General features: G+C 39.5%; 1 protein-coding gene across 25 annotated transcripts in view; it reads left to right on the forward strand.

Annotated features, from left to right (window-relative positions):
* The window catches only part of LOC128616309 (uncharacterized), a 250,341-nt gene that overhangs the window by 50,997 nt on the left and 175,375 nt on the right, over positions 1-23,969 (forward strand). For 22 of the 25 annotated variants that reach the window (XM_053638889.1, XM_053638880.1, XM_053638884.1 and 19 more), the window contains 9 exons: positions 1,881-1,997; positions 2,390-2,506; positions 8,503-8,556; positions 8,797-10,611; positions 10,987-11,181; positions 12,534-12,707; positions 14,121-14,294; positions 19,065-19,238; positions 20,727-20,900. In XM_053638889.1, the coding sequence (XP_053494864.1) occupies positions 1,881-1,997; positions 2,390-2,506; positions 8,503-8,556; positions 8,797-10,611; positions 10,987-11,181; positions 12,534-12,707; positions 14,121-14,294; positions 19,065-19,238; positions 20,727-20,900 (2,994 nt within the window). The remainder of the gene's footprint in view (positions 1-1,880; positions 1,998-2,389; positions 2,507-8,502; positions 8,557-8,796; positions 10,612-10,986; positions 11,182-12,533; positions 12,708-14,120; positions 14,295-19,064; positions 19,239-20,726; positions 20,901-23,969) is intronic. The other 3 variants (XM_053638898.1, XM_053638899.1, XM_053638893.1) reach the window with 3 other exon arrangements.

Below are 23,969 nucleotides of genomic sequence, written 5' to 3' on the forward strand. Positions count from 1 at the left end.
GGACGTACAGTATAACAAATGCAAAGCAGAATGCTAGTGTTTCGGCAAATTATGGCTTCCAGAATAGACTCTGACCTGAGCGAACCATCAGTGCATTAGGAGTGACCCAGAACTGATTGTAAGGTTAGCCTAGGTATGGATTCTACTGCACCAGCTTATTAAACATGGGAAGGATGTGTAGTTGCTTGCCGTAGTTAGTGAGAGTCGAGGCGTGCGACATCGTTGGAGGTCAGGAGGCCTGGTCGAGACGATAATCGGCAATTGGATGGAGTCGCTCACAGTTGCAGGTTGGTTTCAGCTTAAAAGTGTCTAGGTTAAAATCAGCAGTATTACTTGAGAAAAGAAAGAAGCGGAGTTCTGAAAACCAGATGATGAAACGGACAGGAGTAACAAAATGAATCTTCCTCGCTGCCAGTAGTGATAAGCTGTGGAGGCTAAGTTTTAATCACTCTATGATTTTAATGGCTGTCTGGTTGTCCTGAAGGTCCTACATATAAGCAAAACAAACTAGAGCAAACAATATGCCATGACACTAAAACTACTACTACTATAAATAATAATAATAATAATAATAATAATAATAATAGTAATAAAACAGTGAGGTGTTCTAATAGGAAATAACAATTATTAAAATATGATTTACATTTATTCATTTAGCAGACGCTTTTATACAAAGCCACTTACAAATGAGGAAATACAAGCAAAGCGATGTATCAAGCGGAGAACAGTACAAGTAGTGCTACTGTACAAGATTTCTAATGGAGTTCTAGTGAAGCAAAGTGCACAGAGTAGAGGTGTAAGAGCCAGTGTACTTTTTTTGTTAATAAGGGTGGGGAGGGGGGGGTTAGGTTAATGTTTATTAAAGTGTTCACGGAAGAGGTGGGTCTTTAGCCGTTTACTGAAGATCGTGACAGGTTCTGTGGTCCGGATTGAGGTTGGAAGTTCATTCCACCACTGAGGGACGGTCAGTTCGAGGGTTCTGGAAAGAGACCTCCTGCCATGCTGAGTAGGCACTACTAAGCGTCGGTTGTTAACCAATCGCAGATTGCGTGAGGGAGCGTAAACCTCGTGGAGAGCGTTGAAGGTGGGTACTGGGGAGGGAGATGAAGAGGGGTGTGATGTGGGTTCTTTTGGGCTGGTTGAAGATGAGGCATTTTGCTGCATTCTGAATCATCTGAAAGGGTTTGATGGAGCTGGCTGGGAGACCCTGAATGGCCATAATCAAAGTTTATACATTTTTTTTCCCTCATATTCTATCAAATACCACCAATTATCTATAGGCTCTGAAATTAGAATAGGATGTTTATAGGAAAAAGAAGGGCTAACAGAAATTATTGAAGTGCATAACATTAATAATCACATTAATAATATAGTAAGTATAATAATAACATTTATTATACCGACATCCACCTGAAATGCACGAGCACATCACTAAACAGTTTAACTGTACAGATGAGGAAAACAGTCCTGGTTATATTTGGTATATTTCCTCATCACAAACTATTAATTTGTGGTTACGCCACTGCCAGCACAAAACACCACGTGCTTCTGAATCGTTTTAGACGTGAGTGAGACTTACATCGAGTGCAGCACACAGGCGTTTATTTAACCCTCATTTCAGACTGTGGTCAAGCCAAACCGTGATAGAAACTCCAGTGCACTCGTACAAAGGTTTATGGTAACTACCTTCAGATGGTACACTTTGGATATCTGCTGTGAATTCTGGACACTTCGAAAATGTTGAGCAGTAGTGCACTACGAGTCGTTTCAGTGTTATTTTATCCAAGTTCACGCAGGCCAAATGAAACAAGGCTGTGGACTATAAAGTAAGCATTAATTAAGAAAATTGTGTCTCATGTCCACTCTATAATGTTGTACAGTAAACTACAGAGAAAGAGATCAGACTCCCCAGAACCCAGCTGTGTCTCCATGAAGAGTGAAGAATCTATGGAGCTTCCTCGAAACTTTAGAAATAAAGACTCCTCGTCTGTACACAGGTAACATCCCATAATTCTCATAGTTAAAGTCACTGCAGAGAAAAAGGCCATGTTACACATTCTTTTATCCAGTCCAGGGTCAATAGCAGCATTCTGATATTCATCTGTGTATTCTATACTTTAATTAGACTCTAATGCTGCTACAGTACTTTCACTAAATATTTTAGAGTAATAAATATCAATAAATGTGCAGTTCAGTGTTTCACAGTGTCATATACATAATATATGAAGTAAATGTATCTTGATGTGACAATAAAAGTAATAGTAATGACAAAATAATTAACACAACCAATAAAGACTGTACATTCCACTGTTCATTATTAGAGCAAATTAACAAGTCAGTCAATATCTGTAAATCGTGTATATAAAGAACTTTCTATAATGTTGTACAGTAAACTACAGAGAGAGAAATCAGACTCCCCAGAACCCAGCTGTGTCTCCATGAAGAGTGATGAGTCTATGGAGCTTCCTCGGAACTTTAGAAATAAAGACTCCTCGTCTGTACACAGGTAACATCCCATAATTCTCATAGTTAAAGTCACAGTTAATGTCTGTGCTACACAATCATTAGCAGCTATTTTGATTTGTATTATAGTTTCTTGATCTTTATTGATACTACAGAACTTTCAGTGAATGCTTTAGATGAAATATTGTAAACATTTATGAAGGTCAAAATGTCTTACAGGTAATGTCTTAAATGCTAAAGCAAGAAAAGCTGATATAAGCAAACAAACTACAGGAAACAATATGTAATGACACTAAAACTACTACTAATACTAATAATAGTTATAATAATAATAGTTATAATAATTAAACATTGAGGTGTTCTCAATAGGAAATAGCAATAATTCAATTATTTACATTTTCATTTTTTCATTTAGCAGACACTTTTATCAAAGCGACTTACAAATGAGGAAATACAAGCAAAGCGATATATCAAGCAGAGAAGCGCATATATATATATATATATGTGTGTGTGTGTGTATATATATATATATATATATATATATATGTATATGTATATATATGTATATATATATATATATATATATATATATATATATATATATATATATATATATTAAATGCGGGGAGGGGTTGGGGGGGTTAGGTTAATGTTTAGTAAAGTGCTCACGGAAGAGGTGGGTCTTTAGCCGTTTACTGAAGATAGTGACAGATTCTGCTGTCCGGATTGAGGTTGGAAGTTCATTCCACCACTGAGGGCCGGTCAGTTGGAGGGTTCTGGAAAGAGACCTCGTGCCATGCTGAGTAGGCACTACTAAGAGTCGGTCATTAATCGATCGCAGATTGCGTGAGGGAGTGTAAACCTCAAGGAGAGCGTTGAAGGTGGGTACTGTCGAGGGAGATGAAGAGGGGTGTGATGTGGGTTCTTTTGGGATGGTTGAAGATGAGGCATTCTGCTGCATTCTGAATCATCTGAAAGGGTTTGATGGAGCTGGCTGGGAGACCCTGGAGTAGTGTGTTGCAGTAGTCAAGTTTTACATAACAAGAGCCTGGACTAGTGTAGTCTGTTCAGTGATGAGATAGGGTCTGTTTTTCTTGAAATGTTGTTGAAAGGTGGTCTGTAAATTCAAGTCGTCATCAGAAGTTACCCCAGGATTTCTGGCTGTCCTGGTTGGCTTGAATCTGGTTGAGCATAGCTGTACGGTGAGGTTGTGGTTGATTAAGGGACAGGCAGTGATGACGAGAAGCTCAGTTTTTGCTAAGTTGAGCTTAAGCTCATCCAGTTTTCCCCACATCCAGTTTGAGATGTCAGACAGGCAGTCAGAGATTCGTGCAGAGACGGATGGATCATCAGCTTGGAAGAACAAATAGAGCTGGGTGTCATCAACATAGCAGTGATATGAGAAGCCCTGAGACTCAATCACAGGCCCCAGAGATGTAGTATAAATAGAAAAGTGCAGTTGACCCAGAACCGACCCCTGGGGAACCCCAGCTGTGAGTTGCTTAGTTTCAGAATCCCACCCCAATACCTTGAAGGATCTGCCTGTGAGATATGACTCCACCCAGCGCAGAGCTGTTTCGGTGATGCCAGGCTGGAGAGAGTTGACAGGAGGATCTGATGATTCACAGTGTCACAGTATCATGGCTACACAATAACTGTCGCTGGTTATATAGATATTGGAAGACCCAACAACAAGCACAAAAATTTAAGTGGGAAGTGTCTGTAACTCCATAAAGTATACGAAAAAGGGATGCCATGTATAAAAAAAACTTGTCCGTACAACCCTTCATCGTATACCTTATTTTCTCGAGTTTTAGAAAAAACATCACGTCCTTTAGCCACTGGGAGATAGATGGGTATTTAGCAGACTTCCAATGCAACAGTAGGGAACGTCTTGCTATAAGGGATGTGAAAGCAATAACATCCTTTTGTATCGAGCTCAATGGAACTGAGTCATCAGGAATCCCAAACACAGCAATCAGTGGACAAGGCTTTAAATCTACCCTGAGAATAGTGGACATGATGGTAAAGAAACCAGACCAAAAACCATGGAGATCAGGGCAGAAGAAAAACATATGGCCAAGATGACAGGGAGAGCCATGGCATTTATCACACCTGTCCTCTACATCCGGATATATCACAGAAAGTCTCGACTTGGACAGATGGACTCTGAGTAAAACTTTGAACTGTATAAGTCCAAGACGAGCACAAGAAGTGGGAGACTGTACCCTCCCTATAGCACGTTCCCAACACTCCTCACTTATCTGTACTCCTAACTCCGTTTCCCACGCATTCCTAATTTTGTTACTCGACTCACTACCTAGCGCCAGGATAACATCATAAATCCTAGAAATCATTCCTCTCTGATGCGGATTGTTTGAAAACAAGCTTTCCCAAGCCTGTTCAGGAGGCGCAGAGGGGAAATCATGAAAACATCTAGAAACGAAATTCCGAATTTGAAAATACCGAAAAAAAATGCGTCACAGGGAGGTCATAAGTGGATGCCAGATTGGCAAAGCTATCAAACACACCATCGGCATTCAGATTTTTAACTTGTTTAATGCCCTTGTCATACCATACTGAAAATGTGGAGTCCAAACACGATGGAGGAAATAGATGGTTGTTGCTTAAAGGACCCAAAGAGGATGCACCTACAAATTTAAAGCGCCGTCTAAATTGATACCAAGTCATAAGTGTGTTGAGGACAACTAGATTATCAGTATATAGGGAGAGTTTTGTAGGTAAAGAGGAATAAAGCAAAGCAGGTAAAGAGGATTCCCTATAAGAAGATGGTTCCAATTTACACCAAGAAGATCCAGGAGATTTAATCCTGTAGCAAAGTTTATGGATGTGTGCAGCCCAGTGATAGAATTGAAAATTGGGTAATGCAAGTCCTCCACTAAGTCTACATTTCTGCAATAAAGATTTACTAACCCTTGGTGGCTTCCCTCCCCAAATAAATGTACTAATTATCTTATCCAATGAATCAAGAATTCATTCAATCGAAATTCAATCGAAAAATCAAGAATGATTTTGGCAGAGAAAGAGGAACTTGCTGGAAGAAAAGAAACTTGGGTAATATATTCATTTTGACGACATTGATCCTGCCAATTAGAGAAAGGGGTAAGTTACCCCAACTCTGAATGTTAGATTTAACCTTTGAGATAAGGGGAGTGAAGTTAGCTGATGAAAGATTAGATAAAGAGCGTGTCACGTTGATACCTAGGTATTTAAACCCTGACTGACTAAATCGAAACAGTAGATCTGACTGTTGGAGAGAAAATGCTGCAGTATTGACAGGAAAACAGTCGCTTTTATCTAAATTTAATTTATAACCAGAGACAACACCGAAGGACTCCAGAACACCCAAGACAGCTGGCATAGAGGCAACAGGATCAGTTACATACAATAACAAATCATCAGCATATAGCGACAATTTGTATTCTACACCGTATCGAACTATTCCTTTAAACAAGGGAGAAGATTTTAGTGCAATAGACAGCGGCTCGATAGCGACAGCAAAAAGCAGAGGGGATAAAGGACAGCCTTGACGACACCCTCGTCCGAGAGCAAAATAATCCGAATAAATATCGTTTGTCTGAACCCTGGCATTAGGGGATGAGTAAAGGAGGCTAATCCAAGAAATAAACTTATCCCCAAATCCGAACTTCCTCAAGACTGCAAACAAATACTCCCACTCAACCCTGTCAAATGCTTTTTCAGCATCTAATGAAATCACAATCTCAGGGAGCACAGACGAATGCTTTGAATAAATTATATTAGAGTGTACGGGTTTTGAAAAACAATTGACGTCCCTTTATAAAACTGTTCTGCTCTTCAGGTATAATATAAGGGAGTACATTCTCTAAACGAGATGCCATTACTTTCGCCAACACCTTCACATCTGCATTAAGCAGAGACAGCGGTCAATAAGAACCGCAGGAGGACGGATCCTTACCCTCCTTAAGAAGCAGAGCTATAGTGGTTTGTGTCAATGTTGGAGGCAAAGACCCACATTCCAAAGATTCGTTGAACATAGCCAAAAGCAGTGGAGCTAGTTTTCCAATAAACGTTTAAAAAATTCAACTGGAACCCCGTCCGGGCCAGGAGCTTTGTTAGATTGCATAGTTTTAACTGAAATTAAAATTTCTTCAAGAGAGAGTGGGGAGTCCAGTTGCATGGCAGTATTCGAATCAATAACAGGGTTACAAAGGTTTTGAAGAAATGCATTCACTTTAGTATTGTCTGTAGGAAATTCCGATTTATAAAGCGAAGAGTAAAACGATTTAAAAGTAGCATTAATTTCCATGGGATCTGTAGTGACAATATTATAAGTGTTTTTTATACTGGCTATGAGACAGGACGTGGCCTGTCGCCGTAGCTGATGTGCCAGTAAACGACTCGGCTTGTCGCCATGTTCATAATATGAACCACGAGTACGTAACGATAAGCGTTCCGCCTCTTGAGTCGAAATAAGATTAAATTCTGCCTGTAAGTCGATACGCTGTTTAAGAAGTTCTGGAGAGGGGTTCAGTGCACATCTCTGATCGAGGTTACTGATCGCAGATGTAAGTTCATTAACCCCAGCAGTGCGTTTTTCATTACAGCGAGCAGAATAAGAAATAATCTGCCCTCTGATATAGGATTGAAGTGTCTCCCATAACAATGAATAAGAGGTGGAGTCATTCTGATTGAAGAAAAGAAAGTCCTCAATAGAAGTAGAAATGAACTCACAGAATTCACTGTCTGCTAAAAGAAGAGAGTTAAATCTCCAAGGCGGTGGGCTACGTTTATAAATAGAAAGATGAATATTTAATTGTAGAGGCGCATGGTCAGAAATTACAATACCCAGATAGAAGAAACTACACAAGAATCAAGAGTGCTGTCTATAAAAAATCATCAATCCTCGAATAGGAATGATGCACCTGGGAGAAGAAAGAGAACTTTTTAAGAGCAGAGTTACGGGATCTCCAGGGATCAACGAGACCGTTCTGACACGTAAAATCTGAAAATGTTTTAGACATCGCAGATTGATTCAGAGTACGGGGATTAGACCGATCTAAGTTTGGGTCAGTTACACAGTTTAAATCTCCACCGAAAATCAACAGGTGAGTATTTAAGAAAGGGAGATTGCTCAACAATCTATTAGCAGATTCCACATCATCAAAGTTTGGAGCGTATACATTTACCAACAACACCTGTCTTTGCATCAGAGTACCAGCAGCTATAATATATCTACCGTTCACATCAGCGATAACGTTAGTGGAGGAAAACTGTATCCTTTTGTCAATTAAAATAGCGACCCCTCTTGCTTTTGAATTAAAGTTCGAGTGGAAGACTTGACTCACCCAAGGCAGTGTAACCTTTGATGATCTTTAATACGTAGGTGCGTCTCCTGTAAAAATACTATATTGGAGTTTAAACCTTTCAAATGTGTAAAAACCTTAGATCTCTTGACAGGATTACCCATACCTCTGACGTTCCAACTAATAAATCTTAAAGGCGTGCCTGTGCCAGCTATGCTGGGATCCATATTACTACTAACCATTTAAATAAAGTAAACCATAGGAATATAAATAGCCAATTAGAGCCGAAGTGCATCCCTGAGAATCTCCTGGAACTCCTTTTTAAAAATATCGGCAATGTCCTTCCTCAGTAAAGCCAGCAGCTCAAGCTTGAGTGCGGCGAAGTCAGGGATACCGCTCGGCAACGCGGATGCGGATTCAGGGGGAGAAGGGGCTCGCTCGCGGCGTGCACCCTAGGCCTCAGTCGTGTCTGAATGCTACCACGGGTTTCGTGTTCTTTCCAGACATTTTAACGAGCCACAAAATTAAAAGTGCAAACAAGGGAAAGAAGTAGAATAAGTCAAAATATATTATATGACCAAAAAGCGCTAATTAATTACAATTTTAATCGAAATCAGCAGGAGCCTCCAACTTCGTGTCTTACTCCGTCGAACTCCGAATTCGAACCCCCACTACAATTGTTTTTAAAGTGATGAAAGTTATTGTCTTTAACAGCTACAGTTTTTATTCCCAGTGTTCTACAGAAGTCAGGAGACAGAAGAGAAAAGAACATCATCACAGCTACAGGGTAAGATCAAACCCAACAACATGACTGTGACACTGACGCGCTGGTATTATAAACATCTCTGCTGTTATTTCCTGCAGAGTGATTAGATTATAGAACACATACTGTAGAATAAGGCAAATACACAGTGAGAACATCATAAAGAATGGTTATCTGTGGTAACAGTCAGAAAAAAGTGTGATCTTAAACTCTAATAATTAGACCCCATGTCTCACCATGTCTTCCTTCTTCACCCTGTCACAGACACGACCCAGAACCTGCTGCTGTAAATGAATTCCAGAAAAAGTTCAAATTAAATCTGGTGAAGAAGTTTCAGTGTTTAAATGGAGTGATGATAAACCCGGAAAACCGAACACTCCTGAATGAGATCTACACAGAGCTCTACATCACAGAGGGAGACAGTGGAGACGTCAATAAAGAACATGAGGTGAGACAGATCGAGGCAGCATCCAGGAGAACAACAACAGAGGAAACACCAATCAAATGCAGTGACATCTTTAAGCCCTTATCTGATCAAGACGAACCCATCAGAACTGTGCTGACAAAGACCTTATCTAAAAAAGACAAACCCATCAGAACTGTGCTGACAAAGGGAGTCGCTGGCATCGGAAAAACAGTTTCTGTGCAGAAGTTCATTCTGGACTGGGCTGAAGGGAAAGTAAATCAGGACGTCCAGCTCATGTTTCCACTTCCTTTCAGAGAGCTGAATTTGATGAAGGACCAGAAACTGAGTCTGATGGATCTCCTTCATGTCTGTTTTAAGGAGACAAAAGAAACAGAAATGTCCAGTTTGGAAAAGGTTCTGTTCATTTTTGACGGATTGGACGAGTATCGTTTTCCTCTGGATTTCCAGAACACAGAGAGAGTGTGTGATGTAACTGAATCAGCATCAGTGCATGTGCTGCTGATAAACCTGATCAAAGGGAATCTGCTTCCCTCTGCTCTCATCTGGATCACCTCCCGACCCGCAGCAGCTGATCAAATCCCCTCTGAGTGTGTCCATCGAGTCACAGAGGTACGAGGGTTCAGTGACCCACAGAAGGAGGAGTACTTCAGGAAGAGGATCAGTGATCAGAGCCTGGCCAATAACATCATCACACACCTGAAGTCATTAAGAAGCCTCTACATCATGTGCCACATCCCAGTCTTCTGCTGGATTTCAGCCACTGTTCTAGAGAGATTGTTGGATGAAGCAGAGAGCGGAGAGATGCCCAAGACTCTGACTCAAATGTACACGCGCTTCCTCATCATTCAGACAAACATCATAAGAGAAAAGTACTCAAAGAAGCAGGAGAGTGATGAAGAAATGCTTCTCAAACTGGGAAAACTGGCTTTTCAGCAGCTGATGAAAGGCAACCTGATCTTCTATGAGGAAGACCTGAGAGAGTGTGGCATTGATGTGAGAGAAGCAGCAGTGTACTCAGGTGTGTGTACTCAGATCTTCAGAGAAGAGTTTGGGCTTCACCAGAGTAAAGTGTACTGCTTTGTTCATCTGAGCATTCAGGAGCATCTCGCAGCTCTGTATGTGCACCTGACATGCATGAAGGAAAAGAGAAATGTTCTTGAACAGAGTCGGGACTTTAAGACAATTTCAGATGTCCACAAGAGTGCTGTAGATCAGGCCTTAAAGAGTGAGACTGGACATCTGGATCTTTTCCTCCGCTTTCTTCTGGGTCTCTCACTGGAGTCCAATCAGAAACTCTTACGTGCCTTAGTAACACATACAGGAAGTAGCTCCCAGACAGGAAAGAGGAACACAGTACAGTACATCAAGGAGATGATCAGTGAAGATACCCCTACAGAGAAAGCCATCAATCTGTTCCACTGTCTGAATGAACTGGGGGACAATTCTCTAGTGGAGGAAATCCAACGCTACCTGAAATCTGGAAAACAAAGTGAACTCTCTTCTTCACAGTGGTCTGCTCTGGTGTTTGTCTTACTGACATCAGCAGAGGAGCTGGAGGAATTTGACCAGAGTAAATATATCTCTACAGATAAAATAAGAGAGGAGATTCTTGTGAAGGTGATGCCTGTGATTGCAGCATCCAGAAAAGCAATGTAAGTAAATCTGAATAGAACTGTTCTACTGTTACAGTGTTAAGAGAACAAATCAAATGTCTTAGCTGTTCAGATCAATCTAACTCTTCATGACACTTTAGACTCTTTCTTTTCTCCTATTAATAACATTTTAGATCAGACTCTTGCTTTCCCATTTGGTGTCCCGGATCTTATACTCCATGTTTATACAATGTGTGTGTGATGATGTACGCAGCTGAAAACTCCCACCAAGCCGAATCTGAACAGCTCTGACTGTGTGGGACTTTTGTCTAACTGATGTTTGTGCTTTTGAAACTGAGAAGTTGCAGTGAAAGCTTTGAGGACTTGTTTGATAATTTGCATTACTGTTAGTTCATTATGTATTATTTCCTTCAGTATCAGGTGTGATACAATTCAAAACAGTGGTGGGAGAGCTCTGGCCTCAGTGCTCAGATCAGAAACCTCCAATCTGAGAGAACTGCATCTGACTGTGGATACACTGGATCTGACTGGGAGTGATCTAGGAGCCTCAGGAGTGAAGCGTGTCTCTGCTCTACTGGAGAATCCTCAGTGTAAAGTAAAAAATCTGAGGTAAGATCATCTCTCTGAGAGACACAGTACTCACTAAAAGCTGCAGTTAATAGTTGTGTACAGTTCTGTTTTTTCAGTTAAATCAGTACAACATACAGAACAAATATATTAGTCATTAAACATATCACTTGTGCATTAAAGTAATAATTAAATGCACTTAGATATGTGTATAAAAACACATTTATACAGAGATTTAAAAAAAACCCTGACTCGTTACTTTTAACATAAACCAGCAGTAATTTTACACCATAATTGTTCAGTATTAATAATTAGGGATGCACCGAATGTTCGGCAACCGAAATTATTCGGCCGAAAATAGCAAAAAAAGCATTTTCGGTGTTCGGCCGAATAAGTGAAAATGCCGAATAAATTTGACCGAGCAATGGCGTGTTTGATGACGCAACCAGAGTGAGACCTGCGAATGTCACGACCTCGATGAGGGACCGCGCACATGCACGAACTACGTGCACGACGCACGAGCTCTTCGGATGTTTACTTTTTTGTTTCTGTTCCGGAGAGTTCTGTCACGTCGCGAGACGTAAGGGAGTAGAGTATGGAAGCAGGTAAAGACGTATTTATTTAAGGACAGGCAGACACATCCAAATCATAATCCAAAAAACTCAAGACAGGCAAAGGGACTAAATGAACTAATCTATAGTTTAAACTAACTAAATCTATCAAGGAACAAGAACATTAACAACGTATCTAACTCTACTATATCTACTATAACACTCGGCGAGGTGTACAGGGGCGCGAGCGGTACATATCCCCAATATAATCAGCCCTGTAGAACCCAATGGAACCATTTTCCGCACACTTTTTAATGCACTTTTTAATGCACTTTTAGTTGTAGGCTACAGAGTGTTCCATTCTTTCAGCAGTCAGTTATAGGCCTAACATCAGCTATTCAAGGGGCTCAAAGATGACCACATCAAAATATTTTCATTTTACTCATTTATTTATTTAAAGTTATATTGTGCCTTGTTGGTAGCCTGTGCCTGCAGGAATGAAAAAAAAAAAGTTCAGTGTTAAAATAAATATTTTGAAATTGTAGTTTTTGTAATTTATTTTTTTCTTTGAAAAGCAAGACAAAACAGTAAAAAGCACATTTTGACTATTGAATTTATGCAGTGGTGAAAAAAATGGCAAAATAAATGGAAAAAAAACACGAAAAAACATGTTCGGTTTCGGCTTCGGCCAAGAATTTTCATTTCGGTGCATCCCTGTTAATAATATCTTGTGATTGGACAAGAGAAGGGAGACAGTCCAACATAACACACATCATCTTTACAGTAAGTTTTAAACCAAGATGAAAATGTGTTGATGAAGAGTGTGTCATTGTGTCTCTGCAGGCTGAGTAGGTGTGATATCTCAGATGAAGGCTATGCTGCTCTGGCTTCAGCTCTGAGATCAAACCCCTCACACCTGAGAGAACTGATTCTGTCTGATAATAAACTAGGAGACTCAGGAGTGAAGAGTCTCTCTGCTGTACTGGAGAATCCTCTCTGTAAACTGGAGATACTGGGGTAAGATCATCTCTCTGAGAGTCACATGACCTGCTCCTCAGTAAGACACATTCTCTAATAGTGAGACTGAAGCAGAGGTTTTAGGTTCATCATCAATGTCCTGAGGAGGAAGATTGTTTCTTTTCACTGCACACTGATGATCTGTCACAGAGTCTTTGGGTCAGATGTACGTATGTGAGAAGCTGCAGCACAAAACGTGACTTGATGCGACTGCAATGTGTCTAAAATTACTGTGAAATTTACTACAACACTGTAACTAATCACACAAACTGCAGCTCAGACACAAACTAAATACACTGTGTGTGATGCAGGGTTTAAATGCAGCAGTGAAATGGTGCAAATGATCTCAATATATAGAAATTTATCAATTAAAATGAGAAGTTAGTCATAGAACTTAACACATCAATACATTTTATGTGTAAAACTTTCAATAAATGATTTGTAATTAAAAATGGAATCACTATGAAGAGGGTTGCCAGATCTGTTTTACAGAAGCAGCCCAATGGACTTCACTGTGAATTTATCAGGAGTGAAGTGTCTCATTGTGTTAAGTTCTATGACATTAACGTCTCTTTTTAATTGATAAATTCTATATTTTGAGATCATTTGCACCATTTCCCTGCTGCATTTAAACCCTGCATCACACACAGTGTATTTAGTTTGTGTCTGAGCTGCAGATTGTGTGATTAGTTACAATGTTGTGAGACACTTTCATGATTAATTTTATTTGTCTTAATTTATGGGTTGGTATTGGCTCACTTTTTTATATTCTTTAATAAACTCCAATATTATAAAACATCTGGTTTTCACAAATGTTCTCAGTGGTGCTCTTAGTCCCTGATCTAGTGAACTAGCATGAGGATGTGTTTTTGATAGAAACTCCAAAGAACTTCTAGAAGTCTCTCTGGATAAAGGAGTCTGCTAAACGCTGTAAACATGTTCAAAATAAACAGTTTAAACTCAACTGGATATTATATAAAATTACAATATATAGTATATACATTTTCATTAATCCATGCAAATGATATGATTTGAAGTTGATCAAGTCAAGGTTTACATTCGTTAGTCTGGGGCTCAAGCTGGGAAATGTGAAGAAAAGAATTTGACTGTGCTGTAATGTATATGTGATAAATAAAGACTTCTTCTTATGTATAAATGTACACACACTCAGGAGCACGAGTAGAATACGAATGAACAGGATTTTCATGAACACCAAATTTCTTGTGTAAACGCTCGTACAAACGATTTACACACAAACCCGTTCATATCCAGTTTTATAAATGAGGCACATTGTTAATTAGAATAAACAGATGATATTAAATCCTCATGTCATTCTGAATAATAAAATCCCACTCATCATCTTTAAAGTAATGAAAATGTGTTGATGAAGAGTGTGTCATTGTGTCTCTGCAGGTTGTGGAGGTGTGGTGTCTCAGATGAAGGCTGTGCTGCTCTGACTTCAGCTCTGAGATCAAACCCCTCACACCTGAGAGACCTGGATCTGTCTGAGAATAAACTAGGAGACTCAGGAGTGAAGAGTCTCTCTGCTGTACTGGAGAATCCTCTCTGTAAACTGGAGAAACTGTGGTAAGATCATCTCTCTGAGAGTCACATGACCTGCTCCTCAGTAAGACACATTCTCTAATAGTGAGACTGAAGCAGAGGTTTTAGGTTCATCATCAATGTCCTGAGGAGGAAGATTGTTTCTTTTCACTGCACACTGATGATCTGTCACAGAGTCTTTGGGTCAGATGTACGTATGTGAGAAGCTGCAGCACAAAACGTGACTTGATGCGACTGCAATGTGTCTAAAATTACTGTGAAATTTACTACAACACTGTAACTAATCACACAAACTGCAGCTCAGACACAAACTAAATACACTGTGTGTGATGCAGGGTTTAAATGCAGCAGGGAAACGGTGCGAATGATCTCAAAATATAGAATTTATTTATTAAAATGAGAAGTTAATGTTATAGAACTTAAAAGGTAAAAAAAATGGAACATTTGATTTTTAAATAAAAATGGAGTCACTATGAAGAGGGTTGCCAGATCTGCTTTACAGAAGCAGCCCAATGGGCTCATACTTACTTACTTTTTTCCCTCTGGGGAACACAGACCACTGACGACCTTCCACCATCTTTCACAGTTCCAGTATTCTCAGATCCGTTTCAGGCCTCATTCATACGTGGAAATAAATCTGATATGAATTGGATATGTGCATTTGCGTCTGCCATGTAATCAGACAGATCGGATATTCCCCTGACAATGCGAGTCATACATCATTGAAAAAGCGACAGTGGCGAATGTCGTCAACTCAGGTGGACACCAACCGCGAAAACACAACTCTCGACAAGGGCTCTCTTCTTTTTTCTGCGCTTAAGAGACCGGTGTTTTGCTGATCTTTAAATACGGTGTGGAAAACAAAAGCTTGTATTATATTTTCGTCTGCGTCAGTTGCAGCATTTTTAGTTCCTTTTCAGCCTAAGATTCCGGTGACGTCTACCTCGGGTTGTTTCACGAGGTGTATAGTGTAAATGCAGATATCGGATATGGGTCACTTTTAAAAGAAGATGTAAGCGGGTCGTCAAGACCTGCAGAGAAAATGCAGCCAAAAGTCGCTCTGGATAAAGGAGTCTGATAAACGCTGTAAACATGTTAAAAATAAACAGTTTAAACTCAACAGGATATTCCAGATATAAAATTACAGTAATCCATGCAAATTATAAGTTAAGGCAAAATTATTCAATTCAATTTTATTTATATAGCGCTTTTTACAATAGACATTGTCTCAAAGCAGCTTTACAGAAATATATAAACACGGTATACAGATATTAAAAGTGTGAATTTATTCCAAGTGAACAAGCCAGTGGCAAGGAAAAACTCGCTAAGATGTTAAGAGGAAGAAACCTTGAGAGGAACCAGACTCAGAAGGGAACCCATCCTCATCTGGGTAACAACAGATAGTGTGAAAAAGTTCATTATGGTTTTATATGAATTCTGTTTGGCCTTAGAAGCAGCCGTAGTCCCAGCAATCTGGAATTGGAGTAGATGAGAGCTCCATCCAGAGGCAGGACATCCGAAACGGATCAGGCAGGTCCGGAGAGCAGAGAGGATCAGGATCTCTAGTATCTCCATAAAATCGTGTGTGGATCGACAGAAGGAGAGAGGGAGAGAAGAGATTATTAGGACTGTGCTTAGCGTAACAGAAAGTCTAGTCAGGGTAGGCTTGAGTAAACAAATATGTTTTAAGCCTAGACTTAAACACTGAGACTGTGTCTGAGTCCCGAACACTAATTGGAAGACTGTTCCATAACTGTGGGGCTCTATAAGAGAAAGCTCTTCCCCCTGCTGTAGCCTCCGCTATTCGAGGTACCAACAAATAGCCTGCATCTTTTGATCTAAGTAGGCGTGGCAGATCATAGAAAACCAAAAGGTCGCTTAGATACTGTGGTGCGAGACCATTTAGTGCTTTATAGGTTAATAATAGTATTTTATAATCAGTGTGAGATTTCACTGGGAGCCAATGCAGTGTGGATAAGATCGGGGTGATGAGGTCGTATCTTCTAGTTCTAGTTAGGACTCTAGCAGCTGCATTCTGGATTAACTGGAGTTTGTTTATGCTCCTACTGGAACATCCAGACAGTAAGGCATTACAGTAATCTAGTCTAGAGGTGACGAATGCATGAACTAATATTTCTGCATCATGTAGTGACAATATATTTCTTATCTTAGAAATATTTCTGAGATGAAAGAAGCCTGTCCTAGTAATATTATCTACATGAGCATCAAATGATCGACTGGAGTCAATAATCACTCCAAGGTCTTTTACTGCTGCACATGATGAAACAGAAAGAACATCCAGAGTAACCATGTGATCAGAAAGATTACTTCTAGCTACACGTGGTCCTAATACAAGTACTTCTGTCTTATCAGAGTTAAGTAAAAGGAAGTTAGTTAGCCTGCAATGGACTGGCACCCTGTCCAGGGTGTACCCCGCCTTGTGCCCGATGCTCCCTGAGATAGGCTCCAGGCTCCCCGCGACCCTGAAAAGGAGTAAGCGGTAGAAGATGGATGGATGGAAGTTAGTTAGCATCCAACATCTAATGTCCTTTACACATTCTTCAACTTTACTAAGCTGCTGTCTGTCCTCTGGCTTCGCTGAAACATACAGCTGTGCATCATCAGCATAACAGTGGAAGATAATTCCATGTTTATGAATAATTTGACCTAGAGGTAGCATATATAAAGTAAAAAGCAGTGGGCCTAAAACAGAACCTAGTGGAACACCAAATTTAACGTCGGTCTGTGTGGAGAAGTCTCCATTTACATCTACGAACTGATACCGATCGGTCAGATAAGACCTGAGCCAAGAGAGGACTGTTCCCTTAATGCCAACAACATTTTCTAATCTATCAAGGAGAATAGTGTGATCTATAGTATCAAAAGCTGCTCTAAGGTCGAGTAACACAAGCAGCGAGACACAACCCTGATCAGAGGTCAGTAGTAGGTCATTTACTACTTTAACCAGCGCTGTCTCTGTGCTATGATGAGGTCTAAATCCTGACTGATACATTTCATGAATGTTCCTGTGTAAGTACGAGCATAGCTGCTGTGCTACAACCTTTTCTAAGATCTTGGAGATGAAGGGGAGATTTGATATCGGTCTATAGCTGGACAGTTGAGAGGGGTCAAGGTCAGGTTTTTTAATCAGGGGTTTAATAACTGTTAATTTAAGTGATTTAGGTACATAGCCAGTGCTATGGGAAGAATTGATTATATTTAAAAGCAATTCAATTACTCCAGGACAAATCTGTTTAAAGAAACATGTAGGTACAGGATCTAGTATGCAAGTTGATGAATTGGCTGAAGAGATTAATGAAGCTAGTTCGGTCTCTCTAAGGGGAGTAAAACATTCTAAACATTGATCTGATATTGCTATATTATCATCTACAGGGTTAGTTATAATACTGTCTGGTTTTAATTTAATAGACTGAATTTCACATCTAATATTTTCAACTTTACCAATAAAAAATTTCATCAAACCTTCACTGCTATGTAATGATTGAGTGTTTCTCTCTGTAGTGGTTTTATTCCTAGTTAGTTTTGCTACTGTGTTGAATAGGAATCTAGAATTGTTTTGTTATCTCCTATTAAGGTGGAGAGAGAGACTTTTCTAGCATCGCTAAGAGATTGTCTATAGTTCAGTAGACTCTCCTTCCATGCTGTTTGAAATATCACCAGTTTGGTTTTGGTCATTTACGTTCTAATTGTCGAGTGGTCTGTTTTAAGGTTCGCGTTTGATCGTTATACCAGGGTGCTAGTTTTTTCTTTAATTTTCTTTTGAGTGGAGCCACTCTATCCAGCGTGTAGCGGAGTGTTGACTCTAAGCATTCAGTCTCCTGATCGAGTTCCCTGGGATCAGACGGTGATCCAAATCTAAGTGATGTCTCTGGGAGGTTGTTTATGAAGCTCGGTGCAGTAGCTGATGTGAAAGTACGTTTTACGCGGTAGTGAGGCGAGGTGGAAATATTATGATCGATATGTATTATGAACGAGATAAGATAATGGTCTGAGACAACTTCAGACTGCGGAAAAATTACAATATTTTCTCTATTTAATCCGTCTGTTAGTATGAGGTCAAGAGTGTGACCACCATTATGAGTAGGTCCGATTACGTTCTGATTATCCCCTACTGAATCTAAGATGGACACAACCGCTGTTCTCAGAGGGTCTTCCGGGTTATCAAAATTATAAAAGAATTAAAGTTAAAGAATTAAATTTATGACTAGGTTTTTGTGTGACGCCTAGATTTTGACTATGGATGAGACCAACACCTCCTCCTCTACCAGCTGAACGAGGCTGATGTACATAACTGTATCCAGGATTTATCATTATAATGGTTAAGGCTATGGGTTACTGATCAGAAGGTTGGGCCCTTGAGCAAGGCCCTTAACCCTATCTGCTCCAGGGGGCGCTGTATCATGTCTGACCCTGCGCTCTGACTCCAACTTCCTAACAAGCTGGGAAATGTGAAGAAAAGAATTTGACTGTGCTGTAATGTATATGTGATAAATAAAGACTTCTTCTTATGTATAAATGTACACACACTCAGGAGCACGAGTAGAATACGAATGAACAGGATTTTCATGAACACCAAATTTCTTGTGTAAACGCTCGTACAAACGATTTACACACAAACCCGTTCATATCCAGTTTTATAAATGAGGCACATTGTTAATTAGAATAAACAGATGATATTAAATCCTCATGTCATTCTGAATAATAAAATCCCACACATCATCTTTAAAGTAATGAAAATGTGTTGATGAAGAGTGTGTCATTGTGTCTCTGCAGGTTGTATAATTGTGGTATCTCAGATGAAGGCTGTGCTGCTCTGACTTCAGCTCTGAGATCAAACCCCTCACACCTGAGAGATTTGACTCTGTGTAGAAATAATCTAGGAGTCTCAGGAGTGAAGAGTGTCTCTGCTGTACTGGAGAATCCTCTCTGTAAACTGGAGATACTGAGGTAAGATCATCTCTCTGAGAGTCACATGACCTGCTCCTCAGTAAGACACATTCTCTAATAGTGAGACTGAAGCAGAGGTTTTAGGTTCATCATCAATGTCCTGAGGAGGAAGATTGTTTCTTTTCACTGCACACTGATGATCTGTCACAGAGTCTTTGGGTCAGATGTACGTATGTGAGAAGCTGCAGCACAAAACGTGACTTGATGCGACTGCAATGTGTCTAAAATTACTGTGAAATTTACTACAACACTGTAACTAATCACACAAACTGCAGCTCAGACACAAACTAAATACACTGTGTGTGATGCAGGGTTTAAATGCAGCAGGGAAACGGTGCGAATCATCTCAAAATATAGAATTTATCAATTAAAATGAGAAGTTAATGTCATAGAACTTAAAAGCTAAAAAAAAAAAAAATGGAACATTTTGATTTTTAAATAAAAATGGAGTCACTATGAAGAGGGTTGCCAGATCTGCTTTACAGAAGCAGTCCAATGGACTCCACTGTAAATTTATCAGTCTCATACTTACTTACTTTTTCCCCTCTGGGGAACACAGACCACTGACGACCTTCCACCATCTTTCACAGTTGTTCTCTAACCTCTCCAGTTGTTTTCACTCCTTTAGACCTATCAACACCCAAAGTATTATTTTAATGACTTTGGGGGTCATTTATCGATCTTTTAGTAAAGTTGTGTGTAAATGTTCGCGTGAGTCAAACCCAACTCGAATTTTCCACCGGATTTACAAAAGTCTCTGAAAGTCTGATTTTCTTCGTACTCGCTTTAATGATTAGTTTTATTTGTCTTCATTTATGGGTTTGTATTGGCTCTCTGTTTATATTCTTTAATAAACTCCAATAATATAAAACATCTGGTTTTCACAAATGTTCTCAGTGGTGCTCTTAGTCCCTGATCTAGTGAACTAGCATGAGGATGTGTTTTTGATAGAAACTCCAAAGAACTTCTAGAAGTCTCTCTGGATAAAGGAGTCTGCTAAACGCTGTAAACATGTTAAAAATAAACAGTTTAAACTCAACTGGATATTATATAAAATTACAATATATAGTTTATACATTTTCATTAATCCATGCAAATGATGTGATTTGAAGTTGATCAAGTCAAGGTTTACATTCGTTAGTCTGGGGCTCAAGCTGGGAAATGTGAAGAAAAGAATTTGACTGTGCTGTAATGTATATGTGATAAATAAAGACTTCTTCTTATGTATAAATGTACACACACTCAGGAGCACGAGTAGAATACGAATGAACAGGATTTTCATGAACACCAAATTTCTTGTGTAAACGCTCGTACAAACGATTTACACACAAACCCGTTCATATCCAGTTTTATAAATGAGGGACATTGTTAATTAGAATAAACAGATGATATTAAATCCTCATGTCATTCTGAATAATAAAATCCCACTCATCATCTTTAAAGTAATGAAAATGTGTTGATGAAGAGTGTGTCATTGTGTCTCTGCAGGTTGCGTTATTGTGATATCTCAGGTGAAGGCTGTGCTGCTCTGGCTTCAGCTCTGAGATCAAAACCCTCACACCTGAGAGAACTGTATCTGGCTGGGAATAAACTAGGAGACTCAGGAGTGAAGAGTCTCTCTGCTGTACTGGAGAATCCTCTCTGTAAACTGGAGAAACTGGAGTAAGATCATCTCTCTGAGAGTCACATGACCTGCTCCTCAGTAAGACACATTCTCTAATAGTGAGACTGAAGCAGAGGTTTTAGGTTCATCATCAATGTCCTGAGGAGGAAGATTGTTTCTTTTCATTGCACACTGATGATCTGTCACAGAGTCTTTGGCTCAGATGTACGTATGTGAGAAGCTGCAGCACAAAACGTGACTTGATGCGACTGCAATGTGTCTAAAATTACTGTGAAATTTATTACAACACTGTAACTAATCACACAAACTGCAGCTCAGACACAAACTAAATACACTGTGTGTGATGCAGGGTGAAATTCTTAAAGAGGAAATTTTGTTCTGTTAGTGAGGATTCTTTCAGTACGTCTGTGTCTAGCTGCTATGAACCGGGTTGCCAGATCTGCTTTACAGAAGCAACCGAACAGACAAGCAGTATTAAACTTATGCAGTTTTCCTCAATAGTGAAAACACACACACACACACACACACTATGCACTAAAATATGTCAAAACATTGTGTTTCATCATAAATAAGGAGTGATTTTTAAATGATTTCACTTTGATAATAATAAAACAGGGTCTAATGTTCTTCCAAGTCAATGGAATGTGTGTAAAATAACAGACAAACACATTCTGCATAAATAAAACAGTCAGACTTGTTCTTGTCAGTACTGAATAATCCATTTAAACATTCAGTATCTCTCTGTCTCACACACACACACACACACTCATTTCAAGATACACAAAGTATGTCTTGATATTCATAAACTGAGAGAGTGAAGAGTGTCATTGTGTCTCTGCAGGTTGAGTGAGTGTGGTGTCTCAGATGAAGGCTGTGCTGCTCTGGCTTCAGCTCTGAGATCAAACCCCTCACACCTGAGAGAACTGAATCTGGCTTGGAATTATCTAGGAGACTCAGAAGTGAAGAGTCTCTCTGCTCTGGAGAATGATGAACGTTACAAACTACACAGACTGGAGTGAGTAATGATATTTTTTAGATAAACACTGAAACAAATTAAAAGACTGACAGCATTATTTTGTACATTATTTTGAGTTGCAGTAAATATCAGATAATCAGATACTGGGTTAAAATTGTACTATATTCTATTTAATCAGACTTTTTCTAACAATGAGCTTTAATGCTGTTTGGTGTTGATTTAAAATTGATGTGAAAGCAGAAGACAGGGAGTCAGACAGAGTCTACAAAATGTCAGCACTGAGTGCATGAGAGTGATTGTAAATGAACACCTCGTCTCCTTGTGACACCCTGCTGTCTCTGACTTCATACTGCTGCTTTTGTCTGAATCAGATGATCTCGGCTTTTCCCCGTTTCTGATCGGCAGCGGATTTTCTTCTCCACTCTCATAAAAGCGAATTAAAATCATCATCTTTGATGCCACACTGCTACAAATATTTAATTTAAGGAGTCACTTTACTCTGACACTCCTTCCAGCACTCCACCTCCACACCGTGTCTTCTGTCATTCCTGTAAAGTTCCCCTCCGCTTGTTCTTAACGTCTGCACTTAAATACACGTGTAGAACAAGAGATAAAACACACAGCAGTGATCACTGTTTTCAGAATAAAGCTCTACAGCCTGTGCTTGTATAAGAGCAGTGATGTGATGGTAAATATCTGCTCATGTTCCTGTTAGATCTTGTGGAAGTTCTCATCTGTTCTAGCTAAATGTTCTAACAAATGTATTCTATAAGAATGAAGGAATGTTGAATGATTATGAACAGGAGATGATAATGTTTTCCTTGCAGCAGAGATGATTACATGCTGTTGATCATGAAGGACCACAGTCTAGATTTTGGTTATTAATTCAGATATCTGTCTTTTACATTTTAATAGACTACACGCATCTCTGTTCTGAGTAGAACGACCTGTGACCCCTGGACAACATTTCCTCAATCCCAATGAAAACCTGAGGGATTATTTGGAACAGCAGGTGAAAAACCACACGAACTCCAGCTGAACCCAGTCAGTGGAAGACGGAGCTGAAATGGACAGGAACAGTTTCATGACATTGGTGGGATTCTCACCTGACAGGATTAGCATCTGAGGAGTTTATGTGAAGAAGCCCCTAGGAGACTCGCCACAAGTCACATTTCTCACTCTGTCCTTTAGTTGGTGTTTAATATAGTGTAGATCTTTTGGTTCCAGGATCAGATCTAATCTGTTCTTTATTTTCTCTGATATCTGATCCCCATTTCTTTGCTAGTATCAGCTGATCATACCCGCTATGGGATCAGTGCCTTCTCTATTACTTAAGTGTACTCTACTTGCTATATTTTCCATAATTGTATCAGTCGAATACAGTAAATACAGACGTGAATATAAGTACAATATAATTATATAGTAATATGATATTATTTGTGCTGTGTAAAATTAGTTCATGTATTTAACATGAATTTGTGTCTAGGAAACTATGCAGGAGTTTATTTAGGTGTTCTATTGTGCGGTATTTCAGGTGTAATGCTTAAGAGATTGAGAGGGAAACACACACAGATCTGGAGAAATGCAACAGTTTTTGCAAAAATCAATAACAAAAGTATTTTTTATTAAATGTCAAAACATTTCATTTATTCGGTTTTATATACAGTACAGTGAGATAATGTGTGAATTAACATAACTGCACAGTGTGTATGTGTGTGTGTGTGTGTGTGTGTGTGTGTGTTTATGCCTCAACTGTTCCCTCCTTCACGATGGCCATCGCCAGGTTAAGCGCCAGAGCCAATCGCAGCAGCTCCAGCTTTGTGGACTCGACATCATCCTGAAACACACACACACACACACACACACACCCCACTTCATATCCTGTATACCACAGAGATTATTCAGATCTGGATTCTGATTGGTCAGAAGGTGTTGATTAGTTTTCTATAACAGCAGCTCTGACAGTAGTGCAGCTGTGAATCCCAGGTTTATATTAATGCTCTGGTTCTGATATGTTATCGTTTCTATAGTAGTATGGAAGTAGATTTGTGCCAGATGTACCGAACATAACTTTTTAAGAAACGGACAAAAATATACAATGATGAAGAAAAAAAACTCAAACTGAAAACAG

The sequence above is a fragment of the Ictalurus furcatus genome, chromosome 12, assembly GCF_023375685.1.
Source record: "Ictalurus furcatus strain D&B chromosome 12, Billie_1.0, whole genome shotgun sequence".
Taxonomy (NCBI): domain Eukaryota; kingdom Metazoa; phylum Chordata; class Actinopteri; order Siluriformes; family Ictaluridae; genus Ictalurus; species Ictalurus furcatus.